Source organism: Podarcis liolepis (genome assembly GCF_965112155.1).
Source record: "Podarcis liolepis genome assembly, chromosome: 12".
NCBI lineage: Eukaryota > Metazoa > Chordata > Lepidosauria > Squamata > Lacertidae > Podarcis > Podarcis liolepis.
This window is the reverse complement of record NC_139563.1, coordinates 57,453,376-57,475,490: the sequence shown is the minus strand read 5'-3', so window position 1 is coordinate 57,475,490 and position 22,115 is coordinate 57,453,376. Positions and strand designations below refer to the sequence as shown.

The following is a 22,115-nucleotide window of genomic DNA, read 5'->3' as shown; positions in this document are numbered from 1 at the left end:
GAGCTGGCCCAGTCAGATGAGACAGGTGAGGCTGCTGCTACATCAGGGGCAGAAGCTGCCCAGGTGGCATGCCCCTCCACCTCCACCATTGGCAGTGAAGCACCACCAGCGCTGATTTTGGGTAAGATCACAGCCATTTTAGGCAAGATCCCACATTATTTTGTGAGAGATCTCCCCCCAAATTGGCATGATCTTGCCCAAAATCGGCAACAATGGCAGCCACTCTTCCAGCAGCAGTGGATGGGGCAGCGTGCGCAGCAGCAGCAGCAGCAGAGCAGATGGCGGCAGGAGCAGGTTGGTGGTGGAGGGAGCAGCAGCCACAGGGCAAAGTGGCACTTTTTCACCTCAAGTGACAAAACAGGGTGCGCCACTCCTGCATTTAATGTGCCAACAGGAGTGGCAGCCATTTTGTTTAAGGGTACTTCCAAAGCGGCATGATTTTTTAAATAGTAGAATTGGCAATATAGCAAGAAAATCCATAAGCAAATAGACACAGCCCTTTCCACTAACTTTGATTTTCTGCAGCCTTTTAGTATACAGTATTTACATTTGCAAAGAGATGGTAAAAGAACAGCCAGTGTTTATTCTCTTTTGACAGATACACAAATAGAATTCAAACAGGCTTAGTCAGAACACCTGCATTTTGGTCAGTGCTGACGTTGGAGGAGACAAGAGTCCAGTTCATTGACATTTGCACAGATCTGCAATGCAAGTCATCAACACTTATACTGAGAGGTCCTGGTTACTTAATTGTAAAATATGTTCAAAATTGTCCATATGGTAACAGAATTTGGTACAAGTGAGCTAACAAAACTAGAACCAGGATACACAATCAGAAGTGTCGTGTGGTATAGCTCTTCTTCGAGAGTACCACTTCAGGTTGCAAATGTGTCCTTATTTAAAAATAAGAACTTTGCACATAGGAAAGTAGCATGTTGGGGAAATGATACGCTAGCTTCCTCATCACCCTGACGAGCTTTTGTTTTATGTGCATATTTTTTCTGTGTATGAGACAGCAGTATTCAAACATGCAATCTCCCATCTGCAATGAAATGCTACAACCCTGCAAAAGCTGTCACAGCTGCAAAACCTTCTGTCTCTCTTCGCCCTCAAGCTCATCAGGGTAAAGTATTAATTAGCTAAGGAATTCTGGTATGATTTGCCCATTGTAGTAATTAATGACTTTGGTCTGCTGAAGCTAGTTAGTGGAACTGGCAATAGGATAGAAGGACATTCTGGATCCCTGCCACCAAAGGGATGTGTGTGTGCCACCTTTTTTATTGTGCTAGGCTGCCTAAGAGATCCTTATTATGCACAGTTTTGATGAAATGCCTTTCACTTTAAGTCTATTACTCTTCTAGAATCTGGCTAGTAACCTGCAAAAGAAGATAAGCCTCATTTATTGTTGAAACTGTTTGTCTGTGTACCTTAACAGAAGGAGGAGCAGTGCAATTCTGTGCATGCCTAGGCCCCATTGAGTTCTGTAGACGTTATAATGTTATCCACTACAGTACAGTGGTGCCTTGCAAGACGAAAAGAATCCGTTCTGTGATTCTCTTCGTCTAGCGGTTTTTTCGTCTTGCGAAGCAAGCCCATTGACGGATTAGCGCTATTAGCGGCTTTTAGAGGCTTATCGGCTTATCGGATCAGCTGATAAGTGGCTTAGCGGCTTAGAAAAAGGGGGGAAGGGAAAAAACCCCGCAGGAACTCGCAAGACATTTTCGTCTTGCGAAGCAAGCCCATAGGAAATTCGTTTTGCGAAGCACCTCCAAAACGGAAACCCTTTCATCTAGCGGGTTTTCCGTCTTGCGAGGCATTCGTCTTGCGGGACACCACTGTATCTTGTTTGTTGGCTAAGTAAGAAATTGTACTTGTCATGTCACAGTGAATTCTAACATAGTGTTCATCCAGGTTTTGTGGTTTGTTTCTTCCACACACTAGTGGGGAGAAGCTGGGAGAAGCAAACTGGGCTTCATTTACTCATGCATTGCTAGCTGTTGTCTGCAGCTTATTGTGACACGCAAACACAGCGTGTTTGTTACAAGGTGCAGGATTCAGCTTTTCTTAGTGCAGTTTTTGGATTTCTTAAGCACTTTTTTAAAAATGCAGCATAGCTTATGCATCCCCCGTTATCAGTACTGATGGTAGGTAAATGCTTGGTCTTTTGATTTATAGCAACAGCATAGCAACTTGTGGGGGAGAGTTGGGAAATAGAGTAAACCCTAAATATATGTGCAAAGCTATCAGTCTGCACTCTGATATGTGTTTGGGGCATTCTGAGCACTATGCAGATAGCTTTAGTTGATATTACTAGAACTAGGTTTGTTCATACCTGTCTGAAGTACACTCTGGTTGGAGCGCTGGAAAATAACTTGATGAGCTAATAAAATGCCACCTGACTTAATTAGTTTTTTTCCTCATCAAAGTTAATGAATACACAAGTTTTGAAGCAGTTTCTTTGGCAATAGTTTTAAAAGGGCGTGATATAGAGGCCTAGCACAGAAGAGAGCACTGTGACTGTTAGTGACCGTAGGTACACACTGCTCAAGGAGCCATGTAGTTAAAGATCACTGATTAACCCTTTAAATGAAAAAAATCAATCTTCTTACTACTCACTCCAGTGAACTGCTGGTGGATTATTTTTCGTTTATTGACAACCCAAGATATCTTATATACTGCCTGCTGAGATATCGGCTTTTAAGCTTATGTATAATAACATGGGCTCTGAACCAGTTCCCAGTTCTTTGCTAGAGACTCTAGAATTTAAACTGGAACCTCATGGCCTGAAGGGAGGACCAATACTAGTGGGTACTGCAAAAAGGCCTTCCCACTCCAAAGCCAGGAGGAACCATGAGCTGCAATTTTTTGTCTATGTCCCATCACCACAAAACTCTGTATACTTGTAGGCATTTTGTAACTAGTCCAAAATCAGGAAGTCAAAGAAAATTATCACTTTCCTGTTTCCTATACGGTATCTTCATTACATGAAAGAGCAGGTCTCCCCAGCAGTGAATCTCACACAGTACACTTTTTAGCCTACCGTATTTTTTGTCTGTGCGTGTTATGGAGCGAATGCCTGCGGGTGGCGGAGGGGATCTGCTGCAGTCGTGAGCAGAGGATCCATGGTTCCCCTTCCATCCCTCCTCCGTGGTTACAAAGCATGGATCCACATGGATCCTCAGGATTTTTGCATTGGGCTACTCCAAACTCACTGTCAGGTCACATGTCTGTGGCCGCAGCATGAACCACAAAAATCATATATCCACTATTTCGTTTAGAATATTTTTTTTTCTTGTTTTCCTCCTCTAAAAACTACGTGCGTGTTATGGTCGGGTGTGTGTTATAGAGCGAAAAATACGGTACTTGCAAATAAATAACACCCGAATTTTCTAACTATAAATCAGACCTCAACACCTCAAGAACTTTCTGTGGACAGAATCCTGAGATCAGAATCTTGAGGAAACTCAGCTGCTCCTGCCCTGGCCACAGAGTGTGACCGTGCAAGTCCTTTGAGTCATTACTTTAATCAGTGACCTCGTTTCAAAGTGTGATGCTTTGTAATAGACCTCCATTTCACAGCATGGAGAACTATCTGTAATGATGATAAAGGTATAGGTAAAGGGACCCCTGACCATTAGGTCCAGTCGTGGCCGACTCTGGGGTCGCTTTATTGGCCAAGGGAGCCGGCGTACAGCTTCCGGGTCATGTGGCCAGCATGACTGAGCCGCTTCTGGCCAACCAGAGCAGCGCACAGAAACGCCGTATGGGGCACATTAAATACAATAGGCAGTTTCTTTACCTCTTTGTAGTGAAAACTGTCACAGAAAGGAAGGTTTCTGTTTACCAATCCACAAACCCTGTCTTCTGTTCTTTGGGTTTGACAATTTATGTTACTTTAAATTTTCTGTATATTTAACTCTTAACCCATTAGAGCAGGTCAGTAGCCATCTCATCAGAATGCAAGGTCAAATTGATAGTCATAGTTGAAAAACCTATTTTAAGTGTGTTCACTGGTTTTGGCATGCCCAGTTGAACTTTCACCACCTGGTGATGCCTTGTAGCTTCTGAAAGTCCCCTCAGTTTCAAAATCAGTTTGCAGTGAGGTACGGGGTGTGTATATGTCTAACCTTCTGAGAAAAACAAGTCAAAGTCCTCCTGGGCACTCAGAACTAGTTATACCATTATTTTAGCTTCAGTATATCTCATATTTATTTTCATATATGGAATCCTTTCTACAGATATTTCTAGGCATCATTTCGAAATTCTTATTCATTGGTGCATTTTTTCAACAAAAACCTGTAGAGTGTATGTATTTCCACATTTGCACTGCACTTTTTGAAATACTATAGTGTTGCTTGCCCAATTGTAATCAGTCATATAATGATTCATAATCTGTATCTTTTCTAGGAAGTTAGGGTCTTTAGGTAGATTAAGAATAAAATATAGCCTATCTCCTCAACATTAGGACAGTGACTTCTCTGGAATATTTGTTTGCTCATTGCAGGTTTATCTGGTAATGTTGTTATTAGTTTTGTTTTGTGTTTTGTTTTGTTTTTTTGCCTTCTGTGTTTTTCATTAATGGATTAGTGGCAGAAATAATAACTGAAGTTGGCAAGTATGCAGGGTAAGAAAATGTCATTTGCTTCATCCAAGTGTTCCTCTTTGTTTTCATTATACAAGTATGTTCTTAGGCTTTGTGCTGCCCAGAGTGGCTGGGGCCACCCACTCATGCGCAGCATGCATACATACAAACAAACAAACAAACAAACAAACAAACAAACAGTCTCCTTGGGTGCTTTGAATACTGTAAAGGTGATTAATAATCTTTTAAAAAAGTGATAAGGAGAAAACAAAACCAGGTGGTATAGTAGTAGGCAAACTACTTGCCCATTATCTTCTAGCTGCATTGGGAGAGTGGAAAATGCCTCATCACCTTTAATACTGCAAGGAAAGCATGGGGTGGGGGTCATTTTAAAAAATATGTCCATTTATAATTTTCAGTTATAACAAATAAACATTTCAATAAAGAAATTAAAAAATTCTCACATATCAAACTTTGACTTCTCTCCCCCTCTTTCAGCGGTTCAATGAATTTACCCTCTTCCCCCATTCTTCATATCCCAATTAACTCTATTTTCCCCCTCATCTATTTCATATATGTTTTAGAAACTGCAATAATCCTGCTAATGTATTAATTTGTTTACAATTTGTAAATATTCAATAATTGATTTCCATTCCTTGATAAAAAGTCTGTTGTCTTGATTTCTTATTCTTCCACTAAGTTTCGCCATTTCTGCATAATGGATTAATTTCTCTAACCATTCTTCTTTCACCCGGACTTTTTCTTCTTCTTCTTTACATTTTTAGGCAAATATCATTCTTGTGGCAGTGGTTGCATGCATAAATAAAATATTAGGGTCATTTTTTAAATGTTATCTACTTTTTTTCAGAACTGCCATTAGTTATTCCTTCCAGTAGCACCTTAGAGACCAGCTAAGTTTGTTCTTCGTATGAGCTTTCGTGTGCATGCGCACTTCTTCACGAAAGCTCATATCAATAACAAACTTAGTTGGTCTCTAAGGTGCTACTGGAAGGATTTTTTTTTATTTTGTTTCCACTATGGCAGACCAACACGGCCACCTACCTGTAACTGCCGTTAGTTATGTGTCTCAAACAAATACTAATAAAACTGCAGACTATACCAAAACTGTTCACCAGAGCTCAGCAGAATGCATTCCAGGACTCAGAGGATGGGGGAAATAAATGAGAATTGCCTTATTTCATCCTTAATTTAATAGCAAACATGGTTTACCATTAAACATGAACTATATAGGCTGTGATTTGGAATTTCATTTGAACTGTCACCCTACAGTTGTCAACTGAGACTGTTTACTGACAACTCTGGAAGAAAATCAGGACTGCTCGCCCCCCCCCCCATTATGCTAGTCCTGGTTCTACATTGGCATACTCTCTGGCACCTTGTAGGTTGAAAGAAGTACCTTATTGTGTGCTTGTAATAATGTGGACAATGCCCCACCCCTTCTCCAAATTGATGGAGGCAATGCTATGTAATGTGTTCTTTTGCTGTGCTGTAGCTTGTTCTGCATTCAATCTGGAGCAAGCTGTATTAGTAAGCCAATCATAACATTTCAGGTGTTTTTAAATGAATAAAAAGTTTTGTAATTGATCCGATTGTAGTTAGAGTAGAAATGTACAAAAACCCTTCAGCAACGTTTACTTGTGAAGGAGAGGAAGGATGTCTGGAAACTAGAATTTCTAAAAGTTTCTTTGCGTGTAAGTCCCATTGCAAAGAAGTCAAGGTATATCCCCAAAGGAGAGAAATGATTTATTAGGTTTGGATAATAAGTTCAGCTTGTAAAAATGCATGCACAATTCAAAATAACAGTTCTCTCTATGACATGTTGAGCTGTGGAATACTCTGCCTTTTAATCTCCATCAAAGCTGGAAGGGAGAAAATAATATTTCTGGCATAAAATCAAAGGGGCTTGATAGCTGCAGCTCCTATTGAAGGAGTGCTAATAAGGAAATGACCCTGAGACAGCATATAAGGAAGCAAAAGAGCAAGGTTGCACAGCTTGACTAAAGCAGCATCTTTTAATATTTGAAGTGTGTTTTTTTTTGCAAGCGAGTCATGACCTTTTTGGACTAAAGACAATTTAAAAATACTGTTGTTTCAGGTGTAAGCATGCTTTGTTTAGGTGCAATTTTCTCACTGTGCAATGATGTTGTGATACAGAGAGGCAGAAGAAAACTTGATGGGTTTATAAAAAATATTTTCTTACAGGCTCTTTATTTTTACCTCTGATTATTATATCATAGCATACATAAGCCTTCTCTGTCAAGGGCCAGCCCAAATATAAACAACAGTACTGCACTGGGGATGTGTATATTGGAGGGGGGGATATAGAAATAGTAAAATTAAAAGTTGAAATGTGTGTGAGAAAGTTGTATTTGCAAGTGAACCATGAGAGAAAGAATGAAATGTATACAGGAGCTATTGCTATAACTGATAAGGACAAAGGGAGAGGGAGAAAGTTGCTGTGCCTCAGGATTAAACTATCCATCATCATCATCATCATATTTTTTTTTTGCATGCCGCCTTTCCATAGTTAAAATTGTGCTGAAGACAACTTACAACATGAAAACTTTTCCATAATCACAGACATAACAAAAGTAGTCATAAATAAAACATTTAAAAGTTGAACAATTCAAGGTTGGGAAAGGCTTCCATAGGGTACTTTCAAAGATGAAGGCAGGAATTGAGGTCTGCTTACTCTTTAAGAGTTTGGGGGGCACCACTTGAGCTCCACTTCAGGCAGTGCAATGTCTTAAAACAACGGTGAGCATTAGTGGTAGTAGCCTGACTAATGTTTTAAAGGTGTTCAAACTAATTTATTTCAAATGGTTTTTGCCTGTAAATCAGCATGCACTTGTTTTCACCTGATACTGCTGTTAGCTGAAAAGTGGAGGAACTGAGGTTTCCACTTATTGGTCACCCCTCCTGTTTTTGTATTGACATTTATGGGAGAGGGTGGCCCTGCCTCTGTATGCGGAGAGGTGCTATTCTTTATTCCAGTGCTGTCCCACTATAAAACCAAGAGCCCACGTGCTTGCAGACCACTTTTCAAACGGATTCTCTTTCAAAGATGACTCATCATTCTCCTTGCCATGTGTGCAGATAATCAGCAAACCACAGTAAAACTTGAGGGGACATGTTCGTGCTTTTTGAGTCTGTGAAGTGATGGACTGTACTTCGAAGTCATAACTCTTTCCCCGACAATCGGTGTAGTGGAAAATACAAGGTCCATGTATCCATTCTGTTCAAATGATTTGTTCCGTTAGGAGGAAGGGAGGAGGAATCTTCTGTGTGTTTTTATATTATAACATGATCTGAAGCAGGCAGGTGTTGTCCAACGAAGCTTTTCTGGACAAATGACAGTTCATGCAAATGCGTAACTTGTACAATCAATGCAATTTCAAGAGATTCTTCCTCCTCTCAGAAGAGACAGTTTTCTGTGAGTTCTCACCTACAGTGTTTGAAGTAGCACTTGACATTTCCCAGTTGTTACCATTAGTTATTGGATTCATACATGAAACCTAAACTTCTAGGGAAACTTCAAGGGAAGTAATAGTGCCACTGTATTCTGCTCTGGTCAGACCTCACCTGGAGTACTGTGTCCAGTTCTGGGCACCACAATTCAAGAAGGACACTGACAAACTGGAACGTGTCCAGAGGAGGGCAACCAAAATGGTCAAAGGCCTGGAAATGATGCCTTATGAGGAACGGCTAAGGGAGCTGGGCATGTTTAGCCTGGAGAAGAGGAGGTTAAGGGGTGATATGATAGCCATGTTCAAATATATAAAAGGATGTCATATAGAGGAGGGAGAAAGGTTGTTTTCTGCTGCTCCAGAGAAGCGGACATGGAGCAATGGATCCAAACTACAAGAAAGAAGATTCCACCTAAACATTAGGAAGAACTTTCTGACAGTAAGAGCTGTTTGACAGTGGGATTTGCTGCCAAGGAGTGTGGTGGGGTCTCCTTCTTTGGAGGTCTTTAAGCAGAGGCTTGACAACCATATGTCAGGAGTGCTCTGATGGTGTTTCCTGCTTGGCAGGGGGTTGGACTCAATGGCCCTTGTGGTCTCTTCCAACTCTATGATTCTATGATTCTAGAGGAAGCCATGATGCATCCCACCCTCGCTGTGGAGACAAAATGAAAGTTGTAGACACAAGAGAAAATTAGCCCACAAGCCCCTCTATGAATAACAATAGAAAATACCAGCCTCTTCAGCTGAGGAATTCTATTCCCAGTGAAGGCTTGCCAAAGTCAAATTCAAGTGAAAGAGCAGCTGTTATTGTCATAGACATGTTCCAGGCAATAACTGCAAACCTCATGGTTCACTGCTTACAAATTGTGATTCACATGCAAGCAGTTTTTGGTGTCTGTTGGTTCTGCTCCATGACAATCTTATTTGAACTGTACTCACGGTCTTCTGGAAGAAACATAAAACTGTGGCTCTACACGGCAAGGAATAAGCTGGCACTGACATAGGTTTTTAGGTATCTTGCGTGGAGGGGTTTTGTTTTCAGTATGTTATCTGCTTCTTAGGGATGGGAGAGGCTGGAGATTGAACTTTATAGATCTACAAGGATGAAGGCACTTTAGGGATTTTGCTGCTTATAGAAGTCAGAGAAGCAAGCTGTTTTCTTTTTCATTTAGCTTTATGAAACTTGTCATTAAATGTGAATAGCAAATCACTGACCATAGAAGATGCACTTCCTCTTCCCCTTCTCCCTACTTTTGCCAAGCCAATGTTTGCATTTGGCTTGCTAAACACTGTTTTTGCTTATAAATATAATATTAAGTCTGTCAGGTTAGCTGTGATTAATTATTAGCCAAAGAGTGACGGAAAAGAAAGCAGAGGCTCGGGACCAAGATGAGTAGAGTTCTGAATAGTTGGGGATAGTAAACCCAGAAGGAAGATTATGCCTCTACATGTTGCTCACAGAGCAAGCTCTGACGCAGATATGGGCGGCTTGATGTCCTGCTGTGTTTGCATTTTGAATTGAGAGCCTCCCATAACTTTGCACAAGAGTGTGCTTAGGTGATGTTTGAACAGGAAATTGTAATGTACAGAACACCTCAATTCTGAATAAAAAGGAAATGAGTCACAGGTTCATCATCATTCTTGTGTTACCAGCTCAATCGCGTGTCAAGCCCCCAGGCCCTGCAGTTCCCTTTGATAATAAACACACAGACTCAAGTTTTAAGGTTTATGGGATAAAATAGGCCACAATTTTATCGGTTACAGATGTGAGGTCACTTATGTTTTGGGCAAACCAGTGTCCAGCAGCACTAGCTGACAAGAAGACCCAGGCACGCTTTTGCTCATTAATTTGTTCAGACAGTTACAGTAAAGACATAAGAGTGCAACTCTATCCAATGTGCAAATGAATGTGACATTCTGGGTTCAGATGCTATATTTTTCCTGCACTTTCTGCTTCCAGAAGAAAGTGGACCATGTTCTTTTCACTTCAGCTTTGCATAGATATCAAAATGGATTCTACTTCATATGCTTTCCCCCTTTGCATTTGAAATTTCACACTGTGTGTTTTTCAGTTTCGTTCTTACAGTCTGATAAAAAAAAATGTAGATAGTGTTCTAGAATTTGAAATGAAACCATTTTGTACAAATGTACTGGTAATCTGTCAGGGCATTCTGTGGGGTTGGCATTTCTGCAGTTTATGCTGTAGTAGTTCTTTTAATCTGACTGATCATTCTTGTGCCATGAGCCAACATCAAAAACATCTTTGTGACCTTGTATGTGAAAGTGATCACGCAAAATGAAACATCAAAAACATTTTGTTACTTTTGCCCTAGTCAATTCAAGGTTACATGTGAAAATTCATTTGAAAGAATGAACACTGTATTCTGACCTTAGTTAAAGATTGAAAAGAGTTTTGAATGTTGAAAATGTGGTAAGAGTTGATAAATAACTACTACACCAAGCCTTCACTTCAGAGAAGAAACACATTTTATTAGTTTTGCTATTAGCAACATTCCTTTAAAATGTGTAAAAAATGCTTTGCTGGATCAGACCAAAGTCATTTTCTAGTCCAGCATCCTTTTTTTAAAAAAAACCACACAATCTTTTTACTGATTTTCAATTTTTAATGAATTATACCAAATTAATACAATTTAAACCATTTCCCCCATAAAAACATGTCCATTCTTTGATGTGTCCATAAATTCATCTTATTGCTGCTTCAGAATCCCATTCTCTCTTTAAAACTCCACATTCCCAATAATTCTCTTATTTTTACAATGGTTTTTAATTTTTATTATTTATAAAACTTTATTCATCAACTATCCATTTTTCAATTCCTGCATGTATATTAGTTAAACATTTTTTCTTTATGTGTGCATGCATATTGCTTTCAATCCATGATTATATCAAATTTAATTATTAATCATCCAGTCCACTTTGTCAAACTCCTTCCATTCACAAGCCTCTTTCAATAACTGTCCATGTTTTGATTTTTGCCATAAACAGTCCTTCTCCAATTTGTCTCAGAAGATCTGCTGCCAGCCAGAGCCTCAGGAATCTCAAGGTCACACATGTGACTCCACAAAGGAGGAGATAATATTTCCTCAGATAGCTATTCCACTCTCTTCCTCTCCTCCTTACAATCCGAATCACAGTCGGAGATTCCCCCACTAGACCATTTACAGTTTTCCCTGAGAGCTCCTCCTGCTCTCAACAGACCTGATAATCCTCCATCAGCACTGAAAATTGTAATCTGCACCTTTAGGTATTTATAACATCGGCATTTACATTGCATCTTAGATGTTATAGTCTTTCAAAGTCCCATGAAGTCAATTAGAGGTGGGTTGTTCTTCTCCCCACAACTCCAACACCAACCCCCTTCTTCACCGTCTCAAAGCAATTACCAAAGTAGCTCAAATCTTCACATACCCAGTTTTAGCTCACAAACATCCAGCCTCATAAATCTCTTTTAATGAACCTTACTTAAAGTGGGGTTTTTTAAGCCAGAGAAGGTAGATTTTAACCCTCATATATAGTAGTAGTAAATAATAATAATAATAATAATAACACTACCTCTCTTTTATCCATTCTCTGCTATGGCAGCAATTGTAAATCAGACCTTATTCCTTCCATTTGATAGTTGAATTAAAATGGCATCTTGTTAGTAACATCTTGAATGGACCACTCCATTGACATCCTTAAACATTATGAATTTTATCTAGCCCCTTTTAAGGTTAAGTTGGCCACCACCAAAACTTGTTTAACTCTCCCCATCAGCCACTCAGACAATCCCCTCTGACGCATTGTTAGATCATGGTCTCTTTCTCTGCAGTTGGTTACATGTGCATCAAGAGCTTGAAAAAGGACCTTTGTGTCAGGCAATGACCCACCACTCTGTGGGTCTCTAGACCTGTTGCTTGATACAGAAGTGATCCTAGCCAGGCAGGTCTGCCAGAAGGCACTTAGATGCTCTGCATTCAGTTGGTCTGGGTGACTGGCTGCTGAGGCAAGCAAAGGGGGTGTCTGTCTGCCATGGCTGACTTCTTGCCAGCAATATTGCAGATAATATGCCCCTTCCCAAGTAAAGAAAAAATAGACTTTGCACCACTGGGCACCTGGCAGTGATTATACACAGGTCTCTTTCCACCATTGTGGTTGACATGAAGTGGAGCGCTGTTTTAATTTTAGATATATAAAAATAGCCTTCTACCTGATTGGAGAATTGAGTCCCCCACCCCTGGCAAAGTAAGTGCTTTGATGAGTTAAGCAGGTCATATACAAAATTACAATTTGCATTTCACATAGATGAACTTAAGTGCTATTCTTCTTAAATAAGTTTAAAATAGCTGTCTGTGTGTGTCGTTCTGCCTTTGCCGTATAGGTAATAATAGAATGTGAGACGCACAGTAATCCCCCCCCCCCCCGGTTGCCCATAATAACCTTAATTGTTAACGTGTAGAGCTATTAGTCATTCCACACTGAAAATGAGTAATTAGATCTCTTGGAATAAATTTGGGTTCCCAGCCAAAACCATGTCAGTGCAATAAACCTTACACATTGGGCACCGTGAAGTTTATGTTGAAGACTGAAACACAAAGCAGTAAAGGCTTTTGGTCGGCTTTCTGGTTTTACTTTCCTTGTTGCTATATTGATATTGCTATTGATCCTATGTATACGTTTCATCACTTCACTCCCGTTTAATATGTAAATGATTATATTGTTTTGCTGCTGCTTTTTATTGCTTTAGGGTATGATTTGTAGGTCATTTGAATACCGTTCCGTAGAAAACAAGCTTTAAAATATTTTAGGCAAAGGCAGCTAGATACAGTACAGTTGACTGAAATGTGTTATCCCACTTCATTACAACTGGGCGTTTTTCTTCAGGTTGGTGCTTCAGTTTGCAAATGCCCCCAAATCCATTCTGTTTATCTCAAGTGGTTGGCCACTGTGAAAACAAGAGCGTAGAACTTGGTGGGCCTTTGGTCTGATCCAGCAGCTTCAGGGCTCTTCTTGTGTCACGTAGGCAATAATTTACACATCTCCAGTAGGAAAAACAGATAAAGTTCCCCAACTACAAAAATTCTAGCAATTTTACTTTAAGGAAGCATGCTTTATTCTATTAGAACGCGCAAAACCACAAAGCGTGGTATTGTATTGTCACGTTGTTGGATACTCAGTGATTTCTAAGGCAGCAGCCATAAACTCTGCATGTAATAATAATAATAATAATATGTTTATACCCCACCCACCCGGCTGGGTTTCCCCAGCCACTCTGCTGGCAGTAAGTCCTGACTTCTTTCTTCTTCTCTCCTCTACAGTTTGCCAAGGAACCAGCAACAAGCTAACACAGCTTTCAAGTGTGGATGAGCACTACAATAGTCTGAAGAGAATGTATGAAGGCTGCGAGGTGGTGCTTGGCAATCTAGAAATCACTCACGTCAATCACACCTATAACCTTACTTTCTTGAGGGTTAGTGCAATGAGTCATGTTTCTCTGGTTCAGATGAAGTTGAGAAGAAAAATTAATGCATGTTGTAACCTAAGGAAGCAGCAACGTACACCTTAGTCAGCAACTAGGTTTGGTTTGGGTTTTTTGGAGGAGGCACTTTGTCAAAGACCAAATTCCTCCTCCTAAAATATCATCCTGCCACATCCTGTTGTCATATGAACTGCTTGTTCACACCACTCTCTTGCTTTTGGAATAAGCAGCTGGAGTCTCTGAGTAATAGAGCAAGGGCAGGTTGGAGGGTCCTTCTAGGAGTAAGCCCCAAACACACACATTTTTGCTGCGCGTGCCAAGGATTCCAGCTATTGGGAATTGTTGTACTTCAAACTAATACTTTACACAGAAGGCCTAGAAACTCCTGGGCTGATGTGTACATACACGTATGTTTTCTATTTGCTGTTGGCAAAATAAGCTCCCCTGGAATAATTTGGCTTGTTCCAACTCGTGCATTTAGCACTAAACCGTAATCTGTTTTACAATGTTATGTGGGTACAGAAGACATGTTATAGTCTTCATTTGTACTGTTGAATAACATCAAAATACTTTTATAGACAACCCACCAAATGCAAATGAAATAAAGCTACAAATTGTAAGATGTGTAAAAGCCCCCTGATAAAAACTGCATTAAAAAGGAACATGTAAAGCTGACTCCTCCTTAATTATTATAATCTATTACTTTCTGTTTTTTATAAGATATTTATTAAGATTTTCAAAATATTACAAAATGAAAATGAAAAAAGAAAAAAATACAAAATAAAAAAATGGTTAAAATCAACTCCATCTTTCCATTACTTATTTTTCATTAGCTTATTTCCCGGACCTCCTCACGCCTCCCTTTTTTGTATTCCAATTCGGTTTGTTGGTTCAGCAAATCCCTACCCTCTTTGTTTATCTATTATCTATTACTTTCTGGATCTACCCTCTGAAAGCTTGAAGCATGCAAAGTTTTCATATATGTATTTATATCATGTTTATTATGATTACTTGACTCACCACTGTGAGTGGCAAGAAAAATCGGATATAAATTTGGATAAGATGGATGAAAGATTTCTTTCACTTCTGGTACACAGTTTACAGAGTGTTCTTCCCAAGAAGAGCCTATATTAGCATAACTTAGCCACCAAGTTAGGGCTCTTCTTTTAGTGATATGCCAAGGTGTTGTAATGATTAGCCGTGACCAGACGTTTTTATTAGTTGTGGCTATATCTGGGTTTGTAGAATCATTAATCCCTGATCTGGTGACTGCTTTATTGCTTACTGACTTCAGTTAGCATTTTGTTGGTTCTATCATTCATTGTGTGTCAAGGCTTCGTGACCACCCCGTTCTCTCAGGGTTAAAAACTATACAGTACACAGTATGTTTGTTTTATGGGATCAAATAAGGCCACAACTTCATTGGTTACAGATGTCTAGGTTTGGCCATAGGCATTGAGGTAAGCCACTGTGAATATCACTCCAGCCTTTCTGCTGGCAGTGTCTCTAAGGGAGAAGCCAGCCGACAGGGAACGCCCTATGACCTACGTCAAATCTGGCCATCCCCCAAGTGGTTTCCGTTGGTGGAGTGGAATGGCCCTGGCCCCCGTCTGGGTATTTGACAGGAGCTATTCCTCCCAGATCCTTTTAACAGGATACCCTTACCTGTGGAGGGGCGGGTAGAGGCTACAGCCTACCATCCATTAAAGATCTAAGCTTACCCAATGCCTTTCTGCCAATCCAGCCATTACCGGCTTGCTGCTAATCCTCCTGATCGAATGTGATGCTAGGTTGATGGGTCACCCGACCCCCAGAGTGATCAACCCTGCATCTGATCACAACATTGGCCTGTTTTCTGGCCCGAATGAAGCTAGCAGGGTTGAGACTACCACATCAACACTGCCTTTCCAACCAGTGTGACCAAAGAATGGTTATGATAGGGAACGATGTCAAGAATCTTTCTAAGTCCTCAATTACATACCAAGTGACGTCTGTGGTCTTCCAAGGGCCCAAGTCATTCTCCCCCAGTTGGATGACATCCGGGGGGTGGGGGGTAGCAAGATCTTAGATGTAGGCATGAATTCCTGCCACTTCATTCCACACCTCATAAACCAGGAAATCTGGACACCAGGTGCCAATCCAAGGTTGCTGCCTTTTCCAGTGGAAACTACCTGTGGAAGTACCTGGGGCAAGTACCTATGGAATGATAAAAAGTGGAAAGAGGCATCCAAAATATATTATATAAATACATCTTTATGAATCAAGTGCTGTAAGGATCTAGAAAAGTGTTTAGAAGCACTGTCTCAAGTATGGGGCCAGTATGCTGGCTAGAAGTCTATTACTAAAAAATAAACTGCCCCTATGTTGCAGCCACAGAACACATCCACCACAGGGAAAAAGCATACTAGGGATATTGTGCCTCCATCAATTTACTGAAGAGGTTTTGAAATATTTTTGTTTCTGCTAGAAGACACCACCTTTCTTAATTTGTCTTCAGAAGTAACCATGTATCATTTGAAATAAGTACAGGCAGTGACCATTTTGTGTATGTCCAATTGACGTGCAATCACACACATGCTTGTCACTGCTGACCTGGAAGTGGCCAAAAAAAGGGGCGGGCTTATGCACACTCCATCTATGTGTGCAGGGGTCAGGAATCGAACCTCCATGCAAAATGATCGCCACCTGTACAGAATTTAATTTCTTTCTCGTTTGCTTGTTTTCTTAAATATTATTAACTAACATAAAATGAGTAAGGGGAAAAACGTCAAGATTAATAGCTTTTAAGACATAGCCTAAAATGACTAATAATATCTGCCTTCCTGTTGTCTATCCTCCAGAGTATACAAGAGGTGGCTGGTTATGTGCTTATAGCAATAAACACAGTGAAAAGTATTCCTTTGGAGAATCTCCAGATAATCCGAGGGAACTCCCTTTATGAAAATGCTGCGTTGGCAGTTTTACTAAATTACAACGATGTCAGGGGGCTTGAAGAGCTGCCAATGAGACACTTAGCAGGTGAGTTATTCAGGATGAAAGGGGGCAAACAAAAATTAACACCCCCCCCCAATAATCCTTCAATCTTTAGCAGAACATGGGTTTGTAATCTGTCATTTAAATAATTTGGAATTGACTCAGCACTTGGTATATTAACTCAACTTTCTGTTAATTTGTTGGGGAGGTATAAAATGAGGAGAATCCCTGTCACGATGCACGAATCTTTGAAGGATTATGCATTTCCCAACAACAGCTTTGGTAGCTTTGATATAGTACATAAGAGTCCTCAGCATCTCGCAGCAGTCGCTGTGTAACAGCTCTGTAAGAGAAACCAGTATTCTTGTCCCCATATTACAGACAGTAATACTCTGTCTGAAAAACCAAAGTTTATTTTAAGACACTCTGTGACCTAGTGCTTAATCATATCCACCTTCTGCTAACTGTGCTACAGTACCTGTGTGTTCTCATTGCTAATCAATGAAACCTTCCCAGGACCCCCAAGAGGAAACACATATTACTCCCATTTTACAGATGGGGAAAATGGGCTGGAAAGTCCAGTGCCTTAACCACACAGGAATATGAAAATAATAATGGGGTCAGTAGGCTCATGGAGACTCACCACTACCTGTCTATACACAAACACACACACACATACACACATATTTCCTCCTCCTCCTCTTCCCCTTTTAGACTGAAAAGGAAACCATATCATTTTTGATGTCTTCGCCGTAATTTCTTTTGGCAGAAATTCTAAATGGAGGAATAAAATTCAGCAATAATCCTTATCTTTGCAACATGGATAATGTTCTTTGGGATGACATTGTCGATAAAACACGCAGCAACGGTTTCGTACAGTTTGATCCTACTGAAAGAACAGAAATATTGCCAAGAACTGACAATAAAACATGTAAGTATAAACTGAAAAACCATATATGTATATATTCTTGACATTATACAAACCTATTGAAGTAGCGCCAGCCCACTGGATGTTGAATCCATAGCTGTCAACGTTTCCCTTTTCTTGCAAGGAATCCTATTTGGAGTAAGGGAATTCCCCTTTTAAAAAAGGGAAACGTTGACAGCTATGGTTGAATCTGTTTCTTAAACGAGTGCAGTCTCAAATTAAAAATGAAGATATAATAACTGCAGGAGTTTGCCACAATAGCAGCATGATACTAAGGCACTTTTTAAATAAAATGACAAATTCATAGTTACTAATGGTATTTGCCTTGTTTCAAACTACCGTGTGTGTATATCATGTCGTATTTGCCTTGTATACAAATCAGCATGAGAGTCTTGCTCTCAGGGTTGTGGGTTTGAGCCCTGCGTTGGGCAAAGGACTCCTGCCTTGCAGGGGGTTGGACTAGATGTCCATCGTGGTCCCTTCCAACTCTCCAATTCTATGATTCTATGAAATGAAGGGCTGCCATGCTGACAGTTCCCAAAAAAGTATGACAGGAAAACTACAAGCAATTATAATAACTAGGGACCTGCTTTGTGCTCTTTTGGTGGTAGGAACCCTCTGTGACCTTTCTAGTTGCTATTTAATATAGAATGGGCGCTGTCCCATTATTTTGAGCTTTGTCCCACATTCTGACATCGTTACAGACATTTCGTTTGAGGCTCAAGGCACAAAACTCAGTTGTTGAAATAACAAGTTTGGATCAGATGTACACTTGACCAAGAATCAGTGAAAATGATTTTATGTAGTAAACGTGAATAAAAATATGTAATTAACATATACTAAATAAATTTTAAACAATGCTGTAACTCAATAAATAATAAACTTATTTAAAACCACCTTTTGATGAAACTTTATCAAAACCACCTTTTGACTTCCAAGTTCTCTTCAGTAGTCCTAATTGCATGTATGTATATACATCTATGGTTCAACATAAATACCAAATATAAAAAAACGATCTCTAGGACATAGGCAACTAAAAAGAAAGATAGATGAGAAAAGGTATGTGAAGTAACAACACCAATCATGGCTAATAATAATGATAGTATTATTTACTATGCTATGGCTACATAAACCTACAGAGAATCTAGTTCCCAGTCAGTTGAAAAACCATCTTTTATATATGTTTTCATAGTTCACTCAGAAAAGGGACTGTGGAATCACCTCTTTCTAAACATCTTTTGCTTTCTTCATGCTTGCACATGTGTATAGTTAAAAGTCGGAGCTCAAACAACAGAACCAAGCTTCTGGTAAACTTTGACAAGTTTAATTGAGGATACAAATTATCCAGCAGATAGAATAAACATGTTGGAAGTGATTGTGGCCTACTGATTAATTACATTTTTTAATTATTGCTCAAAATACCTTTTTACCAATTTCTTCTCTTCAGCATCAGGAATGCATATATCCAACTGTCCCTCTTATATTTTGTTTGGATGATGGTTAAGCGACACCCATCCTTTGGGGCCATTTCTGAGGCTATATTTTCAACATCCTAAAGCCTATTTTTAATGTCTTCAGACATATGGGAATGAATGGCTTTATCTTTGATTCTCCATTATCTGTTGCTTCCTGCATTAAAGTTGTTCTTCAAGCCAAATGCCCATTCCTACCAGCCCCCTTAGGTATAATCTTTGCTCTGACCATCTCCAGCCTTGACCGCTGCATCTTTCACAGCTTAGTCCCAAACTCTACTGGCAAAGTATTCACTTCTCCCATTAAGCAAAATAACACTTTTCATCAAGGTCCTTCACTGCTTTCCCAACCAATTCTCTGCACCAAGCTCCTTGTACTTGCTATTAAAGCTTGACACAACCTTGCCTAAACTACATTTCATTTTTTTTAAAATGATATTTATTAGTATTTCACAAACAATAAAAACAAAATCCAACATTTAAACGTTTAAACCAGGGGTGTCAAACTCAAATTCATCAGGGGGCCACATCAGCAGTTTGGTCACCCACAAAGGGCCGGTTGTATCTGTAGGACTTTATCAAAGTTATTTTTCCTTAGGCACTGGTGTGTGTTGTCTTGAACCTATACACTATTTAATATACCTATTCCAGTACGATTTTAAATAAGAATAGAAGAAGAAATAATAATGATTTTTTAAGAAGATGACGAGATGGGCTTCCAGGCAGACTGGAGCTCCAACGGGGAGGAGACAGGAGCCTCTCCCAACAGAGCAGAGCAGAAGCAAATCTTGCCTCCCCCCGCCCTGCCGCCGCACTCAGGAGTCGGAGGATACGGAGCTGCAGTTTGGACAGCAGCAGTTTCTTCCTTGCAAGGGAGCCCCAGCGGCACTGCGGGCGCAGGTGGCCAGGATGTCCTGCTGGGGCCCCGAGCTGCTGCAGTTGCTCCTGGGGAGGGGGCTACCCGCCAAGTCCTCCGGCCCGGAGAAAGCCGATGTGTTGGCGTGGGGAGGGGGGGCGGTTTTTCGTAGCCAGGCTCCCGCAGCCAAGTTGCTGGCAGGCTCCCACTTTGCTCCAGCTGCCCAGATGCTGGCGCAGTCCTCTTCGGAGTGGGAGGCGCCCCTGCTTTGCGGTGTGGCACACCGCCCGCTCGCCCGGCTCCCTCCACCCCACTCTGCGCAGCTGAACCGGCAGCAGCTTCGCCTCTCCCAGCCCAGCCAGGGCGCACCGCCTGCGGCAAGACCTGCGCCGGGTCCCCACTCTCCACTTGCCTCCGCGTTCCCTTCCCTGCCTGCCGGCCCCGCCCACCAGGGCGACCCCAGCCAGCCCCTGGCCCCGCCGCCCGCGCCCCCGGCCATCTCCTCGCCAGCTGCAGCGCCGCAGTGGCCTCTTCTTGCGGCCCGAGCGAGCAGCGTCCCAAGCGTGGCTCTCGCTCCCTGCCCTCGCTGCCAGCCTCCGCAGCTCCCTCAGGCTCCAAAAGTTGCCGCGCGCGCGACCCGCCCCCTCGAGCAGCCGCGCCTGGGAGGCTCCGAGGGGCGGAGGCAGCCGGCTCCGAGCTCGACTTCGCGGGACCGCCTCCTCCGCAGCGAGCCCCGGACTGGACCGAGCGAGCAGAAAGCCTCTTTGCCCGGCCCGCGAGGCAGGCAAAAGTTGAGGGACCGGCCGGTAGGCAGGGCCGACGGGGTGCGTCGATTGGAGCCCTGTCTGCAAGCAGGCAGGGAAGGCTTCCTCGCCCTTGATGCCACGGGCCACATGACGAGGTCTGGCGGGCCGGATTCGGCCCGCGGGCCTTGTGTTTGACACCCATGGTTTAAACAATTAAACAACAAAAACAAGACAAATAAAAATACACAATAGAAAAACAGTTGATAAAAGAAAAATAGAAAGAAAGAAAAAAGTAAAAGATGGAGAGTAAGAAGAGAAAAAGCCACAAAACAAAGCTAAAAATGAATTAATATTTTCAAATCTTATGTTTTCTTCACTAATTTCTTGACCTCCTCACACCTCCCACCCTGTATTCCAGTTCAGATATTAAATTCAGCAAATCCTTACCCTCTAGCATTTTATCCTTACTCCATATATTAACCTATTATTATAAATATCCATTTCCAATTATCATTCCCTATTTACATGCCTAAACTACATTTCAGTCCACCCCAAAGTACAAAAAGATTCCCATGGAATAAGATTTGTCCACTTGATGTTTTCTCTAATATATATTCCCCACTTTCTTAGGCCAACAGTGTCATCCCAATTGTACAAGAGCACATTGCTGGGCTGCTGGACTAGAGAACTGCCAAACAAGTAAGTAAAAAAATTAATTTTTCTTTCAATTTTAAAATATACTTATGTTTTAATGAGGAATATTTCCATTAGCAAGAGTTTCTTTTTGCCATTCTGCTCTATATCATCTGAAATGATGCTTATTTTAAATCTTGGCTGCATTAGCTTCCATGCAGCTGGTACATTGTATAGACCCACCTCAACTCCAATTACTGGGTCTGACTGATGCAGACGTAATGCTGGCTCCTTCTTAACCAGGTGCAACCCTCCACCTAATTTTTTGCAGCCCTTGATGCCACCGTTGTTTGCAACTCCTGTTGTGTACAATGAATTGCCTTCCCATAACTTTGTGGGATTAGTTTCTTTTTGGCAGCTTTTCTTCTTGGCAGCTTTTAGTATAATTAGCCATGGTAGCCTTCTGGACTGGCTTTGTAAGATGGGCATTGGGGACACTGTTGCGCAGTGGTTCTGCTCCTGCTTATAGGGTTGTGTCCAGGGAATAGCACCAGGAGACTGTTTCAGCTGCATGGCCTTTGCATTATGGTGTGTACTGTTCCCCGTGCTGCTTAATGTCTAAATGAAGCTGCTGGGTGTGGTCATTCAGAGTTTGGGGGCAAAGTGTCATCAAGATGCTGATGAAACACAGCTCTACTTCTCCATAACATCAGGAGAGAGAGTGCATTATTTAGGCCATTGTCTGGGTGGAGTGGTTGAGGGCCAGGAAACTAAGCTTGAACGCTGAAAAGAGTGAGGCACTGTAGATCAGCCACTTGCCTGTTCTGGATGCAGCTGAACTCCCTCTGAAATAGCAGGGTCAGAGATTGAGGGTACTCTGAATCTATCTTTGTTGCTCGGAACTCAAGTATCCTCTGGGGCTAGGAGTAACCCTACAGCCATTCTTTGACAGGAATTA

General features: G+C 41.3%; 1 protein-coding gene across 2 annotated transcripts in view; it reads left to right on the top strand.

Annotated features, from left to right (window-relative positions):
- Positions 1 to 22,115, top strand: part of EGFR (epidermal growth factor receptor) — a 149,143-nt gene that overhangs the window by 80,023 nt on the left and 47,005 nt on the right. For both annotated transcript variants that reach the window (XM_083468766.1, XM_083468765.1), the window contains exons 2-5: positions 13,389 to 13,540; positions 16,390 to 16,567; positions 17,292 to 17,453; positions 21,155 to 21,223. In XM_083468766.1, the coding sequence (XP_083324892.1) occupies positions 13,389 to 13,540; positions 16,390 to 16,567; positions 17,292 to 17,453; positions 21,155 to 21,223 (561 nt within the window). The remainder of the gene's footprint in view (positions 1 to 13,388; positions 13,541 to 16,389; positions 16,568 to 17,291; positions 17,454 to 21,154; positions 21,224 to 22,115) is intronic.